This window comes from Oncorhynchus nerka, linkage group LG17 (assembly GCF_034236695.1).
Source record: "Oncorhynchus nerka isolate Pitt River linkage group LG17, Oner_Uvic_2.0, whole genome shotgun sequence".
In the NCBI taxonomy this organism is placed as follows: domain Eukaryota; kingdom Metazoa; phylum Chordata; class Actinopteri; order Salmoniformes; family Salmonidae; genus Oncorhynchus; species Oncorhynchus nerka.
The window spans coordinates 3,473,264-3,490,997 of record NC_088412.1 but is presented as its reverse complement, the minus strand read 5'-3'; the positions used below and the strand labels follow the sequence as shown (position 1 = coordinate 3,490,997).

Below are 17,734 nucleotides of genomic sequence, written 5' to 3'. Positions count from 1 at the left end.
ACCCCTAGTCTGTGTTCCTGTGTTCTTCCTTCTCAACTTCCTCTTCCTCACTCTGTCATACCCCTAGTCTGTTTTCCTGTGTTCTTCCTCCTCAACTTCCTCTCTTCTTCCTCACTCTGTCATACCCCTAGTCTGTGTTCCTGTGTTCTTCCTCCTCAACTTCCTCTTCCTCACTCTGTCATACCCCTAGTCTGTGTTCCTGTGTTCTTCCTCCTCAACCTCCTCTCCCTCACTCTGTCATACCCCTAGTCTGTGTTCCTGTGTTCTTCCTCCTCAACTTCCTCTTCCTCACTCTGTCATACCCCTAGTCTGTGTTCCTGTGTTCTTCCTCCCCAACTTCCTCTTCCTCACTCTGTCATACCCCTAGTCTGTGTTCCTGTGTTCTTCCTCTTCAACTTCCTCTCTTCTTCCTCACTCTGTCATAGCCCTAGTCTGTGTTCCTGTGTTCTTCCTCCCCAACTTCCTCTTCCTCACTCTGTTATACCCCTAGTCTGTGTTCCTGTGTTCTTCCTCCTCAACTTCCTCTCTTCTCCCTCACTCTGTCATACCCCTAGTCTGTTTTCCTGTGTTCTTCCTCCCCAACTTCCTCTTCCTCACTCTGCCATACCCCTAGTCCGTGTTCCTGTGTTCTTCCTCTTCAACTTCCTCTCTTCTTCCTCACTCTGTCATAGCCCTAGTCCGTGTTCCTGTGTTCTTCCTCCTCAACTTCCTCTTCTTCCTCACTCTGTCATACCCCTAGTCTGTGTTCCTGTGTTCTTCCTCCTCAACTTCCTCTTCTTCCTCACTCTGTCATACCCCTAGTCTGTGTTCCTGTGTTCTTCTTTCTCAATTTCCTCTCTTCTCCCTCACTCTGTCATACCCCTAGTCTGTGTTCCTGTGTTCTTCCTCCCCAACTTCCTCTCCCTCACTCTGTCATACCCCTAGTCTGTGTTCCTGTGTTCTTCCTCCCCAACTTCCTCTCCCTCACTCTGTCATACCCCTAGTCTGTGTTCCTGTGTTCTTCCTCCTCAACTTCCTCTCTTCTTCCTCACTCTGCCATACCCCTAGTCTGTGTTCCTGTGTTCTTCCTCCTCAACTTCCTCTCTTCTTCCTCACTCTGCCATACCCCTAGTCTGTGTTCCTGTGTTCTTCCTCCTCAACTTCCTCTTCCTCACTCTGTCATACCCCTAGTCTGTTTCCCTGTGTTCTTCCTCCTCAACTTCCTCTTCCTCACTCTGTCATACCCCTAGTCTGTTTTCCTGTGTTCTTCCTCCTCAACTTCCTCTCTTCTTCCTCACTCTGCCATACCCCTAGTCTGTGTTCCTGTGTTCTTCCTCCTCAACTTCCTCTTCCTCACTCTGTCATACCCCTAGTCTGTGTTCCTGTGTTCTTCCTACTCAACTTCCTCTCCTCTTCCTCACTCTGTCATACCCCTAGTCTGTGTTCCTGTGTTCTTCCTCCTCTTCTTCCTCACTCTGTCATACCCCTAGTCTGTTTTCCTGTGTTCTTCCTCCTCAACTTCCTCTCTTCTTCCTCACTCTGTCATACCCCTAGTCAGTGTTCCTGTGTTCTTCCTCCTCAACTTCCTCTCCTCTTCCTCACTCTGTCATACCCCTAGTCTGTGTTCCTGTGTTCTTCCTCCTCTTCTTCCTCACTCTGTCATACCCCTAGTCTGTGTTCCTGTGTTCTTCCTCCTCAACTTCCTCTCCTCTTCCTCACTCTGTCATACCCCTAGTCAGTGTTCCTGTGTTCTTCCTCCTCTTCTTCCTCACTCTGTCATACCCCTAGTCTGTTTTCCTGTGTTCTTCCTCCTCAACTTCCTCTCTTCTTCCTCACTCTGTCATACCCCTAGTCTGTTTTCCTGTGTTCTTCCTCTTCAACTTCCTCTTCCTCACTCTGTCATACCCCTAGTCTGTTTTCCTGTGTTCTTCCTCCTCAACTTCCTCTCTTCTCCCTCACTCTGTCATACCCCTAGTCTGTTTTCCTGTGTTCTTCCTCCTCAACTTCCTCTCTTCTCCCTCACTCTGTCATACCCCTAGTCTGTGTTCCTGTGTTCTTCCTCCTCTTCTTCCTCACTCTGCCATACCCCTAGTCTGTTTTCCTGTGTTCTTCCTCCTCAACTTCCTCTCTTCTTCCTCACTCTGTCATACCCCTAGTCTGTTTTCCTGTGTTCTTCCTCTTCAACTTCCTCTTCCTCACTCTGTCATACCCCTAGTCTGTTTTCCTGTGTTCTTCCTCCTCAACTTCCTCTCTTCTTCCTCACTCTGTCATACCCCTAGTCTGTTTTCCTGTGTTCTTCCTCTTCAACTTCCTCTTCCTCACTCTGTCATACCCCTAGTCTGTTTTCCTGTGTTCTTCCTCTTCAACTTCCTCTTCCTCACTCTGTCATACCCCTAGTCTGTTTCCCTGTGTTCTTCCTCCTCAACTTCCTCTTCCTCACTCTGTCATACCCCTAGTCTGTTTTCCTGTGTTCTTCCTCCTCAACTTCCTCTCCCTCACTCTGTCATACCCCTAGTCTGTGTTCCTGTGTTCTTCCTCCTCTTCCTCACTCTGTCATACCCCTAGTCTGTGTCCCTGTGTTCTTCCTCCTCTTCCTCACTCTGTCATACCCCTAGTCTGTGTTCCTGTGTTCTTCCTCCTCAACTTCCTCTCTTCTTCCTCACTCTGTCATACCCCTAGTCTGTTTTCCTGTGTTCTTCCTCCTCTTCTTCCTCACTCTGTCATACCCCTAGTCTGTTTTCCTGTATTCTTCCTCCTCAACTTCCTCTTCCTCACTCTGTCATACCCCCAGTCTGTGTTCCTGTGTTCTTCCTCCTCAACTTCCTCTCTTCTCCCTCACTCTGTCATACCCCTAGTCTGTGTTCCTGTGTTCTTCCTCTTCAACTTCCTCTCTTCTTCCTCACTCTGTCATACCCCTAGTCTGTGTTCCTGTGTTCTTCCTCCTCAACTTCCTCTCTTCTTCCTCACTCTGTCATACCCCTAGTCTGTGTTCCTGTGTTCTTCCTCCTCAACTTCCTCTCTTCTTCCTCACTCTGTCATACCCCTAGTCTTTGTTCCTGTGTTCTTCCTCTTCAACTTCCTCTCTTCTTCCTCACTCTGTTATACCCCTAGTCTGTGTTCCTGTGTTCTTCCTCTTCAACTTCCTCTCTTCTCCCTCACTCTGTCATACCCCTAGTCTGTGTCCCTGTGTTCTTCCTCCCCAACTTCCTCTTCCTCACTCTGTCATACCCCCAGTCTGTGTTCCTGTGTTCTTCCTCCCCAACTTCCTCTTCCTCACTCTGTCATACCCCTAGTCTGTGTTCCTGTATTCTTCCTCCTCAACTTCCTCTCCCTCACTCTGTCATACCCCTAGTCTGTGTTCCTGTGTTCTTCCTCTTCAACTTCCTCTCTTCTCCCTCACTCTGTCATACCCCCAGTCTGTTTTCCTGTGTTCTTCCTCCTCAACTTCCTCTCCCTCACTCTGTTATACCCCTAGTCTGTGTTCCTGTGTTCTTCCTCTTCAACTTCCTCTCTTTTTCCTCACTCTGTCATACCCCCAGTCTGTTTTCCTTTGTGTCTGATCCAGTATATATATTCTGGTTGTGTTCCTCAGGGTTCAGTGTCTGATCCACTATATATATTCTGGTTGTGTTCCTCAGGGCTCAGTGTCTGATCCAGTATATATATATTCTGGTTGTGTTCCTCAGGGCTCAGTGTCTGATCCAGTATATATATATTCTGGTTGTGTTCCTCAGGGCTCAGTGTCTGATCCAGTATATATATATTCTGGTTGTGTTCCTCAGGGCTCAGTGTCTGATCCAGTATATATATATTCTGGTTGTGTTCCTCAGGGCTCAGTGTCTGATCCAGTATATATATATTCTGGTTGTGTTCCTCAGGGCTCAGTGTCTGATCCAGTATATATATTCTGGTTGTGTTCCTCAGGGCTCAGTGTCTGATCCACTATATATATTCTGGTTGTGTTCCTCAGGGCTCAGTGTCTGATCCAGTATATATATTCTGGTTGTGTTCCTCAGGGCTCAGTGTCTTATCCAGTATATATATTCTGGTTGTGTTCCTCAGGGCTCAGTGTCTGATCCAGTATATATATTCTGGTTGTGTTCCTCAGGGCTCAGTGTCTGATCCACTATATATATTCTGGTTGTGTTCCTCAGGGCTCAGTGTCTGATCCACTATATATATTCTGGTTGTGTTCCTCAGGGCTCAGTGTCTGATCCAGTATATATATATTCTGGTTGTGTTCCTCAGGGCTCAGTGTGTGCCCAGCCGTGCCAAGTGGGCAAGTATGGCATCAACTGCAGCAAGGACTGCTCCTGCCTTAATGGTGGACTGTGTGACCATGTCGCTGGTCAGTGCCAGTGTACCCCAGGTTACAGTGGACGGAGGTACGTCATGTAGTTTATTACCACTCTCTTTTTTTAACGCCCTTTTTCTCCTCAATGTCCCGGTATCCAATTGGTAGTTACAGTCTTGCCTCATCGCTGCAACTCCCGAACGAATTTGGGAGAGGCAAAAGGTCGAGAGCCGTGCGTCTTTCTCCGAAACACAACCCAACCAAGCCGCACTGCTTCTTGACACAATGCCCACTTAACCCGGAAGCCAGCCACACCAATGTGTCGGAGGAAACACCGTACACCTGGCGACCGTGTCAGCGCGCACTGCGGCCGGCAAAGCTACAGGAATCACTAGTGCGCGATGGGACAAGGATATCCCTGCCGGCCAAACCCTCGCCTAACCCGGACGATGCTGGGCCAATTGTGCATCGCCCCATGGGTCTCCGGGTCATGGCCGGTCACTTACTGCTCTTAACTCCCTGTGAAACATAAGGGATAAGGCTGGTGGTGTGACCACATCGCTGTGTAGTGCCAGTGCACAGCAGGCTACAGTTGGTGGAGGGTGAATTACAATCATACAACAGACCTTATTCTTATCATAGCCACGATTTTCATTATAATTAATGTGATCAAAATCTAGGCTAGCATGGTTAGGATGAATCGAGACTAGCGGGGTTAGGATGAATCGAGACTAGCATGGTTAGGATAAATCTAGACTAGCATGGTTAGGATGAATCGAGACTAGCGGGGTTAGGATGAATCGAGACTAGCGGGGTTAGGATAAATCTAGACTAGCGGGGTTAGGATGAATCGAGACTAGCGGGGTTAGGATAAATCTAGACTAGCGGGGTTAGGATGAATCGAGACTAGCGGGGTTAGGATAAATCTAGACTAGCATGGTTAGGATGAATCTAGACTAGCGGGGTTAGGATGAATCTAGACTAGCGGGGTTAGGATGAATCTAGACTAGCGGGGTTAGGATGAATCGAGACTAGCGGGGTTAGGATGAATCTAGACTAGCGGGGTTAGGATGAATCGAGACTAGCGGGGTTAGGATGAATCGAGACTAGCGGGGTTAGGATGAATCTAGACTAGCGGGGTTAGGATGAATCGAGACTAGCGGGGTTAGGATGAATCGAGACTAGCGGGGTTAGGATGAATCTAGACTAGCGGGGTTAGGATGAATCTAGACTAGCGGGGTTAGGATGAATCGAGACTAGCGGGGTTAGGATGAATCGGGGTTAGGATGACTAGCGGGGTTAGGATGAATCTAGACTAGCGGGGTTAGGATACATCTAGACTAGCGGGGTTAGGATGAATCGAGACTAGCGGGGTTAGGATGAATCGAGACTAGCGGGGTTAGGATGAATCGAGACTAGCGGGGTTAGGATGAATCGAGACTAGCGGGGTTAGGATGAATCTAGACTAGCGGGGTTAGGATACATCTAGACTAGCGGGGTTAGGATGAATCGAGACTAGCGGGGTTAGGATGAATCGAGACTAGCGGGGTTAGGATAAATCTAGACTAGCGGGGTTAGGATGAATCGAGACTAGCGGGGTTAGGATGAATCTAGACTAGCGGGGTTAGGATGAATCTAGACTAGCGGGGTTAGGATGAATCGAGACTAGCGGGGTTAGGATGAATCGAGACTAGCGGGGTTAGGATGAATCGAGACTAGCGGGGTTAGGATGAATCGAGACTAGCGGGGTTAGGATGAATCGAGACTAGCGGGGTTAGGATGAATCGAGACTAGCGGGGTTAGGATGAATCTAGACTAGCGGGGTTAGGATACATCTAGACTACGGGGTTGGGATGAATCTAGACTAGCGGGGTTAGGATACATCTAGACTACGGGGTTGGGATGAATCTAGACTAGCGGGGTTAGGATGAATCGAGACTAGCGGGGTTAGGATGAATCGAGACTAGCGGGGTTAGGATGAATCTAGACTACCGGGGTTAGGACACATCTAGACTACGGGGTTAGGACGAATCGAGACTAGCGGGGTTAGGATAAATCTAGACTAGCGGGGTTAGGATACATCTAGACTAGAATGGTTAGGATGAATCGAGACTAGCGGGGTTAGGATAAATCTAGACTAGCGGGGTTAGGATGAATCGAGACTAGCGGGGTTAGGATAAATCTAGACTAGCGGGGTTAGGATGAATCTAGACTAGCGGGGTTAGGATGAATCTAGACTAGCGGGGTTAGGATGAATCTAGACTAGCGGGGTTAGGATGAATCTAGGCTAGCATGGTTAGGATGAATCGAGACTAGCGGGGTTAGGATGAATCGAGACTAGCGGGGTTAGGATGAATCTAGACTAGCGGGGTTAGGATGAATCGAGACTAGCATGGTTAGGATAAATCTAGACTAGCATGGTTAGGATGAATCGAGACTAGCGGGGTTAGGATGAATCGAGACTAGCGGGGTTAGGATAAATCTAGACTAGCGGGGTTAGGATGAATCGAGACTAGCGGGGTTAGGATAAATCTAGACTAGCGGGGTTAGGATGAATCGAGACTAGCGGGGTTAGGATAAATCTAGACTAGCATGGTTAGGATGAATCTAGACTAGCGGGGTTAGGATGAATCTAGACTAGCGGGGTTAGGATGAATCTAGACTAGCGGGGTTAGGATGAATCGAGACTAGCGGGGTTAGGATGAATCTAGACTAGCGGGGTTAGGATGAATCTAGACTAGCGGGGTTAGGATACATCTAGACTACGGGGTTGGGATGAATCTAGACTACCGGGGTTAGGACACATCTAGACTAGCGGGGTTAGGATGAATCTAGACTAGCATGGTTAGGATACATCTAGACTAGCGGGGTTAGGATAAATCTAGACTAGCGGGGTTAGGATAAATCTAGACTAGAATGGTTAGGATGAATCTAGACTAGCGGGGTTAGGATAAATCTAGACTAGCGGGGTTAGGATGAATCTAGACTAGCGGGGTTAGGATGAATCGAGACTAGCGGGGTTAGGATAAATCTAGACTAGCGGGGTTAGGATGAATCTAGACTAGCGGGGTTAGGATACATCTAGACTACGGGGTTGGGATGAATCTAGACTACCGGGGTTAGGACACATCTAGACTACGGGGTTGGGACGAATCTAGACTACCGGGGTTAGGATACATCTAGACTAGCGGGGTTAGGATAAATCTAGACTAGAATGGTTAGGATGAATCTAGACTAGCGGGGTTAGGATACATCTAGACTAGAATGGTTAGGATAAATCTAGAGTAGAATGGTTAGGATGAATCTAGACTAGCAGGGTTAGGATAAATCTAGACTAGAATGGTTAGGATACATCTAGACTAGAATGGTTGGGATGAATCTAGACTAGCGGGGTTAGGATGAATCTAGACTAGAATGGTTAGGATGAATCGAGACTAGCGGGGTTAGGATAAATCTAGACTAGAATGGTTAGGATGAATCTAGACTAGCGGGGTTAGGATACATCTAGACTAGAATGGTTAGGATAAATCTAGACTAGAATGGTTAGGATGAATCTAGACCACGGGGTTAGGATACATCTAGACTAGAATGGTTAGGATGAATCTAGACTAGCGGGGTTAGGATAAATCTAGACTAGAATGGTTAGGATGAATCTAGACTAGCAGGGTTAGGATAAATCTAGACTAGAATGGTTAGGATAAATCTAGACTAGCATGGTTAGGATACATCTAGACTAGAATGGTTAGGATAAATCTAGACTAGCATGGTTAGGATAAATCTAGACTAGCGGGGTTAGGATAAATCTAGACTAGCGGGGTTAGGATAAATCTAGACTAGAATGGTTAGGATGAATCTAGACTAGCGGGGTTAGGATGAATCGAGACTAGCGGGGTTAGGATGAATCGAGACTAGCGGGATTAGGATGAATCGAGACTAGCGGGGTTAGGATACATCTAGACTAGAATGGTTAGGATAAATCTAGACTAGCGGGGTTAGGATGAATCTAGACTAGCGGGGTTAGGATGAATCTAGACTAGCGGGGTTAGGATAAATCTAGACTAGAATGGTTAGGATAAATCTAGACTAGAATGGTTAGGATAAATCTAGACTAGCAGGGTTAGGATACATCTAGACTAGAATGGTTAGGATAAATCTAGACTAGCGGGGTTAGGATGAATCTAGACTAGCGGGGTTAGGATGAATCTAGACTACCGGGGTTAGGATACATCTAGACTAGAATGGTTAGGATGAATCTAGACTACGGGGTTAGGATACATCTAGACTAGAATGGTTAGGATGAATCTAGACTAGAATGGTAGGATGAATCTAGACTAGAATGGTAGGATGAATCTAGACTAGAATGGTAGGATGAATCTAGACTAGAATGGTTAGGATGAATCTAGACTAGCGGGGTTAGGATACATCTAGACTAGCAGGGTTAGGATAAATCTAGACTAGAATGGTTAGGATGAATCTAGACTAGCGGGGTTAGGATACATCTAGACTAGCATGGTTAGGATAAATCTAGGCTAGTGGGGTTACTCTACACACAAAAACCCATACAAAGCTCTCGCTCGACCCTCCATTTGGCAAATCTGACTATAACTCTATTCTCCTGATTCCTGTTTACAAGCAAAAACTCAAACAGCAATTACCAGTGACGCATTCAATACTAAAGTGGTTAGATGAAATGGATGCTAAGCTACAGGACTGTTTTGTTAGCACAGACTGGAATATGTTCTGATGGCATTAAGGAGTCACCAGCTTCATGAATAAATTATTCGACAATGACGTCCCCACAGTGACCGTGCGTACAGTATATACAGTGGGGAGAACAAGTATTTGATACACTGCCGATTTTGCAGGTTTTCCTACTTACAAAGCATGTAGAGGTCTGTATCATAGGTACACTTCAACTGTGAGAGACGGAATCTAAAACAAAAATCCAGAAAATCACATTGTTTGATTTTTAAGTAATTCATTTGCATTTTATTGCATGACATAAGTATTTGATCACCTACCAACCAGTAAGAATTTCGGCTCTCACAGACCTGTTAGGTTTTCTTTAAGAACCCCTCCTGTTCTCCACTCATTACCTGTATTAACGGCACCTGTTTGAACTCGTTACCTGTATAAAAGACACCTGTCCACACACTCAGTCAAACAGACTCCAACCTCTCCACAATGGCCAAGACCAGAGAGCTGTGTAAGGACATGACCTGCACAAGTCTGGGATGGGCTACAGGACAATAGGCAAGCAGCTTGGTGAGAAGGCAACAACTGTTGGCACAATTATTAGAAAATGGAAGAAGTTCAAGATGATGGTCAATCACCCTCGGTCTGGGGCTCCATGCAAGATCTCACCTCGTGGGGCATCAATGATCATGAGGAAGGTGAGGGATCAGCCCAGAACTACACGGCAGGACCTGGTCAATGACCTGAAGAGAGCTGGGACCACAGTCTCAAAGAAAACCATTAGTAACAGACTACCCCGTCATGGATTAAAATCCTGCAGCGCACGCAAGGTCCCCCTGCTCAAGCCAGCGCATGTCCAGGCCCGTCTGAAGTTTGCCAATGACCATCTGGATGTTCCAGAGGAGGAATGGGAGAAGGCCATGTGATCTGATGAGACAAAAATAGAGCGTTTTGGTCTAAACTCCACTCGCCGTGTTTGGAGGAAGAAGAAGGATGTGTACAACCCCAAGAAGACCATCCCAACCGTGAAGCATGGAGGTGGAAACATCATTCTTCGGGGATGCTTTTCTGCAAAGGGGACAGGACGACTGCACCGTATTGAGGGGAGGATGGATGGGGCCATGTATCGCAAGATTTTGGCCAACAACCTTGTTCCCTCAGTAAGAGCATTGAAGATGGGTCGTGGCTGGGTCTTCCAGCATGACAATAACCCGAAACACACAGCCAGGGCAACTAAGGAGTGGCTCCGTAAGAAGCATCTCAAGGTCCTGGAGTGGCCTAGCCAGTCTCCAGACCTGAACCCAATAGAACATCTTTGGAGGGAGCTGAAAGTCCGTATTGCTCAGTGACAGCCCCGAAACCTGAAGGATCTGGAGAAGGTCTGTATGGAGGAGTGGGCCAAAATCTCTGCTGCAGTGTGTGCAAACCTGGTCAAGAACTACAGAAAACGTATGATCTCTGTAAATTGCAAACAACGGTTTCTGTACCAAATATTAAGTTCTGCTTTTCGGATGAATCAAATACTACACACAATTTCCCCATAATGACAAAGCGAAAAAATGCTAGCCTAGATTTCTTTTTCACTCTTTGCAAAAAAATGTTTTATACAGATATACCTTATTTACGTAAGTATTCAGACCCTTTGAAACAAGATTCTCTTGTCTGATGAAGTCCAAGATTGAACTCTTTGGCCTAAATGCCAAGAGTCACGTCTGGAGGAAACCTGGCACCATCCCTACGGTGAAGCATGGTGATGGAAGCATCACACTGTGGGGGATGTTTCTCAGCGGGCAGGGCCTGGGAGACTAGTCAGGATTGAGGGAAAGATGAACGGAACCAGGTACAGAGAGATCCTTGATGAAAACCTGCTCCGGAGCACTCAGGACCTCAGACTGGGGTGACGGTTCACCTTCCAACAGGACAACGACCCTAAGCACACAGCCAAGACAACGCAGGAGTGGCTTCTGGACAAGTCAAAGAATGTCCTTGAGTGGCCCAGCCAGAGCCCAAACTTGAACCAGATTGAACATTTCTGGAGAGACCAGAAAATAGCTGCTCAGTTGTGCACCGGGGAACCTCCCAACCTTTCTATTCTGGTTAGAGACAGTTTGCGCTGTTCTGTGAAGGGAGTAATGCACAGCGTTGTACGAGACTTTCAGTTTCTTGGCAATTTTTTGCATGGAATAGCCTTCATTTCTCAGAACAAGAATAGACTGACGAGTTTCAGAAGAAAGTTCTTTGTTTCTGGACATTTTGAGGCTGTAATCGAACCCACAAAATCCTGATGCTCCAGATACTCAACTAGTCTAAAGAAGGACAGTTTTATTGCTTCTTTAATTAGAACAACATTATAATAAGGGTTTTCTAATGATCAATTAGCCTTTAGAAATGATAAACTTGGATTAGCTAACACAATGTGCCATTGGAACACAGGAGTGATGGTTGTTGATAATGGGCCTCTGTAGATATTCCATTGGAACACAGGAGTGATGGTTGTTGATAATGGGCCTCTGTAGATATTCCATTGGAACACAGGAGTGATGGTTGTTGATAATGGGCCTCTGTAGATATTCCATTGGAACACAGGAGTGATGGTTGTTGATAATGGGCCTCTGTAGATATTCCATTGGAACACAGGAGTGATGGTTGTTGATAATGGGCCTCTGTAGATATTCCATTGGAACACAGGAGTGATGGTTGTTGATAATGGGCCTCTGTAGATATTCCATTGGAACACAGGAGTGATGGTTGTTGATAATGGGCCTCTGTAGATATTCCATTGGAACACAGGAGTGATGGTTGTTGATAATGGGCCTCTGTAGATATTCCATTGGAACACAGGAGTGATGGTTGTTGATAATGGGCCTCTGTAGATATTCCATTGGAACACAGGAGTGATGGTTGTTGATAATGGGCCTCTGTAGATATTCCATTGGAACACAGGAGTGATGGTTGTTGATAATGGGCCTCTGTAGATATTCCATTGGAACACAGGAGTGATGGTTGTTGATAATGGGCCTCTGTAGATATTCCATTAAACAATCAGCCGTTTCCAGCTACAAGAGTCATTTACAACATTAACAATGTCTACACTGTATTTCTGATCAATTTGATGTTATTTTAATGGACATAAAAATTGCTTTTCTTTCAAAAACAAGGACATTTTTAAGTGACCCAAAACTTTTGAACAGTAGTGTAGGTAACAGTAAACCATTTAGGACAGACTACACTACTGTATATAGGGAACCATTTAGGACAGACTACACTACTGTATATAGGTAACAGACTACACTGTCATTGTGAATACTAATATGTTCTTATTAACTGACTTGCCAAGTTCAATAAAGGTTACATTTAATAAATACAGGCTACCTTCTCTTCAGTTCCCTCAGACTGAACTACCAGGGCAGGCTACCTTCTCTTCAGTTCCCTCAGACTGAACTACCAGGGCAGGCTACCTTCTCTTCAGTTCCCTCAGACTGAGCTACCAGGGCAGGCTACCTTCTCTTCAGTTCCCTCAGACTGAACTACCAGGGCAGGCTACCTTCTCTTCAGTTCCCTCAGACTGAACTACCAGGGCAGGCTACCTTCTCTTCAGTTCCCTCAGACTGAACTACCAGGGCAGGCTACCTTCTCTTCAGTTCCCCAGACTGAACTACCAGGGCAGGCTACCTTCTCTTCAGTTCCCTCAGACTGAACTACCAGGGCAGGCTACCTTCTCTTCAGTTCCCTCAGACTGAACTACCAGGGCAGGCTACCTTCTCTTCAGTTCCCTCAGACTGAACTACCAGGGCAGGCTACCTTCTCTTCAGTTCCCTCAGACTGAACTACCAGGGCAGGCTACCTTCTCTTCAGTTCCCTCAGACTGACTGAACTACCAGGGCAGGCTACCTTCTCTTCAGTTCCTCAGACTGAACTACCAGGGCAGGCTACCTTCTCTTCAGTTCCCTCAGACTGAACTACCAGGGCAGGCTACCTTCTCTTCAGTTCCCTCAGACTGAGCTACCAGGGCAGGCTACCTTCTCTTCAGTTCCCTCAGACTGAGCTACCAGGGCAGGCTACCTTCTCTTCAGTTCCCTCAGACTGAGCTACCAGGGCAGGCTACCTCTCTTCAGTTCCCTCAGACTTCTCCAGGCAGGCTACCTTCTCTTCAGTTCCCTCAGACTGAGCTACCAGGGCAGGCTACCTTCTCTTCAGTTCCCTCAGACTGAGCTACCAGGGCAGGCTACCTTTCTTCAGTTCCCTCAGACAGCTACCAGGGCAGGCTCCTTCAGTTCAGACTGAGCTACCAGGGCAGGCTACCTTCCTCTTCAGTTCCCTCAGACTGAGCTACCAGGGCAGGCTACCTTCTCTTCAGTTCCCTCAGACTGAGCTACCAGGGCAGGCTACCTTCTCTTCAGTTCCCTCAGACTGAGCTACCAGGGCAGGCTACCTTCTCTTCAGTTCCCTCAGACTGAGCTACCAGGGCAGGCTACCTTCTCTTCAGTTCCCTCAGACTGAGCTACCAGGGCAGGCTACCTTCTCTTCAGTTCCCTCAGACTGAGCTACCAGGGCAGGCTACCTTCTCTTCAGTTCCCTCAGACTGAGCTACCAGGGCAGGCTACCTTCTCTTCAGTTCCCTCAGACTGAGCTACCAGGGCAGGCTACCTTCTCTTCAGTTCCCTCTTCAGCAGGCTACCTCTCTTCAGTTCAGACTGAAGCTACCAGGCAGGTTATCAGACCTTCTCTTCAGTTCCCTCAGACTGAACTACCAGGGCAGGTTACCTTCTCTTCAGTTCCCTCAGACTGAGCTACCAGGGCAGGCTACCTTCTCTTCAGTTCCCTCAGACTGAGCTACCAGGGCAGGCTACCTTCTCTTCAGTTCCCTCAGACTGAGCTACCAGGGCAGGCTACCTTCTCTTCAGTTCCCTCAGACTGAGCTACCAGGGCAGGCTACCTTCTCTTCAGTTCCCTCAGACTGAGCTACCAGGGCAGGTTATCCTTCTCTTCAGTTCCCTCAGACTGAACTACCAGGGCAGGTTATCAGATCTCTTCAGTTCCCTCAGACTGAACTACCAGGGCAGGTTATCAGATCTCTTCAGACTGAGCTACCAGGGCAGGCTACCTTCTCTTCAGTTCCCTCAGACTGAACTACCAGGGCAGGTTATCAGATCTCTTCAGTTCCCTCAGACTGAACTACCAGGGCAGGCTACCTTCTCTTCAGTTCCCTCAGACTGAGCTACCAGGGCAGGCTACCTTCTCTTCAGTTCCCTCAGACTGAGCTACCAGGGCAGGCTACCTTCTCTTCAGTTCCCTCAGACTGAGCTACCAGGGCAGGCTACCTTCTCTTCAGTTCCCTCAGACTGAGCTACCAGGGCAGGCTACCTTCTCTTCAGTTCCCTCAGACTGAACTACCAGGGCAGGTTATCAGATCTCTTCAGTTCCCTCAGACTGAACTACCAGGGCAGGTTATCAGATCTCTTCAGTTCCCTCAGACTGAGCTACCAGGGCAGGCTACCTTCTCTTCAGTTCCCTCAGACTGAACTACCAGGGCAGGTTATCAGATCTCTTCAGTTCCCTCAGACTGAACTACCAGGGCAGGCTACCTTCTCTTCAGTTCCCTCAGACTGAGCTACCAGGGCAGGTTATCAGATCTCTTCAGTTCCCTCAGACTGAGCTACCAGGGCAGGCTACCTTCTCTTCAGTTCCCTCAGACTGAACTACCAGGGCAGGCTACCTTCTCTTCAGTTCCCTCAGACTGAACTACCAGGGCAGGCTACCTTCTCTTCAGTTCCCTCAGACTGAGCTACCAGGGCAGGCTACCTTCTCTTCAGTTCCCTCAGACTGAGCTACCAGGGCAGGCTACCTTCTCTTCAGTTCCCTCAGACTGAGCTACCAGGGCAGGCTACCTTCTCTTCAGTTCCCTCAGACTGAGCTACCAGGGCAGGCTACCTTCTCTTCAGTTCCCTCAGACTGAACTACCAGGGCAGGCTACCTTCTCTTCAGTTCCCTCAGACTGAGCTACCAGGGCAGGCTACCTTCTCTTCAGTTCCCTCAGACTGAGCTACCAGGGCAGGTTATCAGATCTCTTCAGTTCCCTCAGACTGAGCTACCAGGGCAGGCTACCTTCTCTTCAGTTCCCTCAGACTGAGCTACCAGGGCAGGCTACCTTCTCTTCAGTTCCCTCAGACTGAGCTACCAGGGCAGGTTATCAGATCTCTTCAGTTCCCTCAGACTGAGCTACCAGGGCAGGCTACCTTCTCTTCAGTTCCCTCAGACTGAGCTACCAGGGCAGGCTACCTTCTCTTCAGTTCCCTCAGACTGAGCTACCAGGGCAGGCTACCTTCTCTTCAGTTCCCTCAGACTGAACTACCAGGGCAGGCTACCTTCTCTTCAGTTCCCTCAGACTGAGCTACCAGGGCAGGCTACCTTCTCTTCAGTTCCCTCAGACTGAGCTACCAGGGCAGGTTATCAGATCTCTTCAGTTCCCTCAGACTGAGCTACCAGGGCAGGCTACCTTCTCTTCAGTTCCCTCAGACTGAGCTACCAGGGCAGGCTACCTTCTCTTCAGTTCCCTCAGACTGAGCTCAGGGCAGGCTACCTTCTCTTCAGTTCCCTCAGACTGAGCTACCAGGGCAGGTTATCAGATCTCTTCAGTTCCCTCAGACTGAACTACCAGGGCAGGCTACCTTCTCTTCAGTTCCCTCAGACTGAACTACCAGGGCAGGCTACCTTCTCTTCAGTTCCCTCAGACTGAACTACCAGGGCAGGCTCTTCTCTTCAGTTCCCTCAGACTGAACTACCAGGGCAGGCTACCTTCTCTTCAGTTCCCTCAGACTGAACTACCAGGGCAGGCTACCTTCTCTTCAGTTCCCTCAGACTGAACTACCAGGGCAGGCTACCTTCTCTTCAGTTCCCTCAGACTGAACTACCAGGGCAGGCTACCTTCTCTTCAGTTCCCTCAGACTGAGCTACAAGGCAGGCTACCTTCTCTTCAGTTCCCTCAGACTGAGCTACAAGGGCAGGCTACCTTCTCTTCAGTTCCCTCAGACTGAGCTACAAGGGCAGGCTACCAGGGCAGGCTAGGGCAGGCTTCTCTTCAGTTCCCTCAGACTGAGCTACCAGGGCAGGCTACCTTCTCTTCAGTTCCCTCAGACTGAGCTACCAGGGCAGGCTACCTTCTCTTCAGTTCCTCAGACTGAACTACCAGGGCAGGCTACTCAGAGAACTACCAGGGCAGGCTACCTTCTCTTCAGTTCCCTCAGACTGAGCTACCAGGGCAGGCTACTACCAGGGCAGGCTACCTTCTCTTCAGTTCCCTCAGACTGAACTACCAGGGCAGGCTACCTTCTCTTCAGTTCCCTCAGACTGAGCTACCAGGACAGGCTACCTTCTCTTCAGTTCCCTCAGACTGAACTACCAGGGCAGGCTACCTTCTCTTCAGTTCCCTCAGACTGAGCTACCAGGGCAGGCTACCTTCTCTTCAGTTCCCTCAGACTGAGCTACCAGGGCAGGCTACCTTCTCTTCAGTTCCCTCAGACTGAGCTACCAGGGCAGGCTACCTTCTCTTCAGTTCCTGGCTACCAGGGCAGGCTACCTTCTCTTCAGTTCCCTCAGACTGAGCTACCAGGGCAGGCTACCTTCTCTTCAGTTCCCTCAGACTGAACTACCAGGGCAGGCTACCTTCTCTTCAGTTCCCTCAGACTGAACTACCAGGGCAGGTTATCAGATCTCTTCAGTTCCCTCAGACTGAGCTACCAGGGCAGGCTACCTTCTCTTCAGTTCCCTCAGACTGAGCTACCAGGGCAGGCTACCTTCTCTTCAGTTCCCTCAGACTGAACTACCAGGGCAGGTTATCAGATCTCTTCAGTTCCCTCAGACTGAGCTACCAGGGCAGGCTACCTTCTCTTCAGTTCCCTCAGACTGAGCTACCAGGGCAGGCTACCTTCTCTTCAGTTCCAGTTCAGACTGAACTACCAGGGCAGGCTACCTTCTCTTCAGTTCCTCAGACTGAGCTACCAGGGCAGGCTACCTTCTCTTCAGTTCCCTCAGACTGAACTACCAGGGCAGGCTACCTTCTCTTCAGTTCCCTCAGACTGAGCTACCAGGGCAGGCTACCTTCTCTTCAGTTCCCTCAGACTGAACTACCAGGGCAGGCTACCTTCTCTTCAGTTCCCTCAGACTGAACTACCAGGGCAGGCTACCTTCTCTTCAGTTCCCTCAGACTGAGCTACCAGGGCAGGCTACCTTCTCTTCAGTTCCCTCAGACTGAGCTACCAGGGCAGGCTACCTTCTCTTCAGTTCCCTCAGACTGAGCTACCAGGGCAGGCTACCTTCTCTTCAGTTCCCTCAGACTGAACTACCAGGGCAGGCTACCTTCTCTTCAGTTCCCTCAGACTGAGCTACCAGGGCAGGCTACCTTCTCTTCAGTTCCCTCAGACTGAACTACCAGGGCAGGCTACCTTCTCTTCAGTTCCCTCAGACTGAGCTACCAGGGCAGGCTACCTTCTCTTCAGTTCCCTCAGACTGAGCTACCAGGGCAGGCTACCTTCTCTTCAGTTCCCTCAGACTGAACTACCAGGCAGGGCTACCTTCTCTTCAGTTCCCTCAGACTACTACCAGGGTAGAGTTATCAGATCTCTTCAGTTCCCTCAGACTGAGCTACCAGGGCAGGCTACCTTCTCTTCAGTTCCCTCAGACTGAGCTACCAGGGCAGGCTACCTTCTCTTCAGTTCCCTCAGACTGAGCTACCAGGGCAGGCTACCTTCTCTTCAGTTCCCTCAGACT

General features: G+C 48.6%; 1 protein-coding gene across 1 annotated transcript in view; it reads left to right on the top strand.

Annotated features, from left to right (window-relative positions):
• The window catches only part of megf11 (multiple EGF-like-domains 11), a 496,621-nt gene that overhangs the window by 277,144 nt on the left and 201,743 nt on the right, over positions 1-17,734 (top strand). Inside the window, exon 7 of the mRNA XM_065002744.1 lies at positions 4,228-4,364. Within this exon, the coding sequence (XP_064858816.1) occupies positions 4,228-4,364 (137 nt within the window). The remainder of the gene's footprint in view (positions 1-4,227; positions 4,365-17,734) is intronic.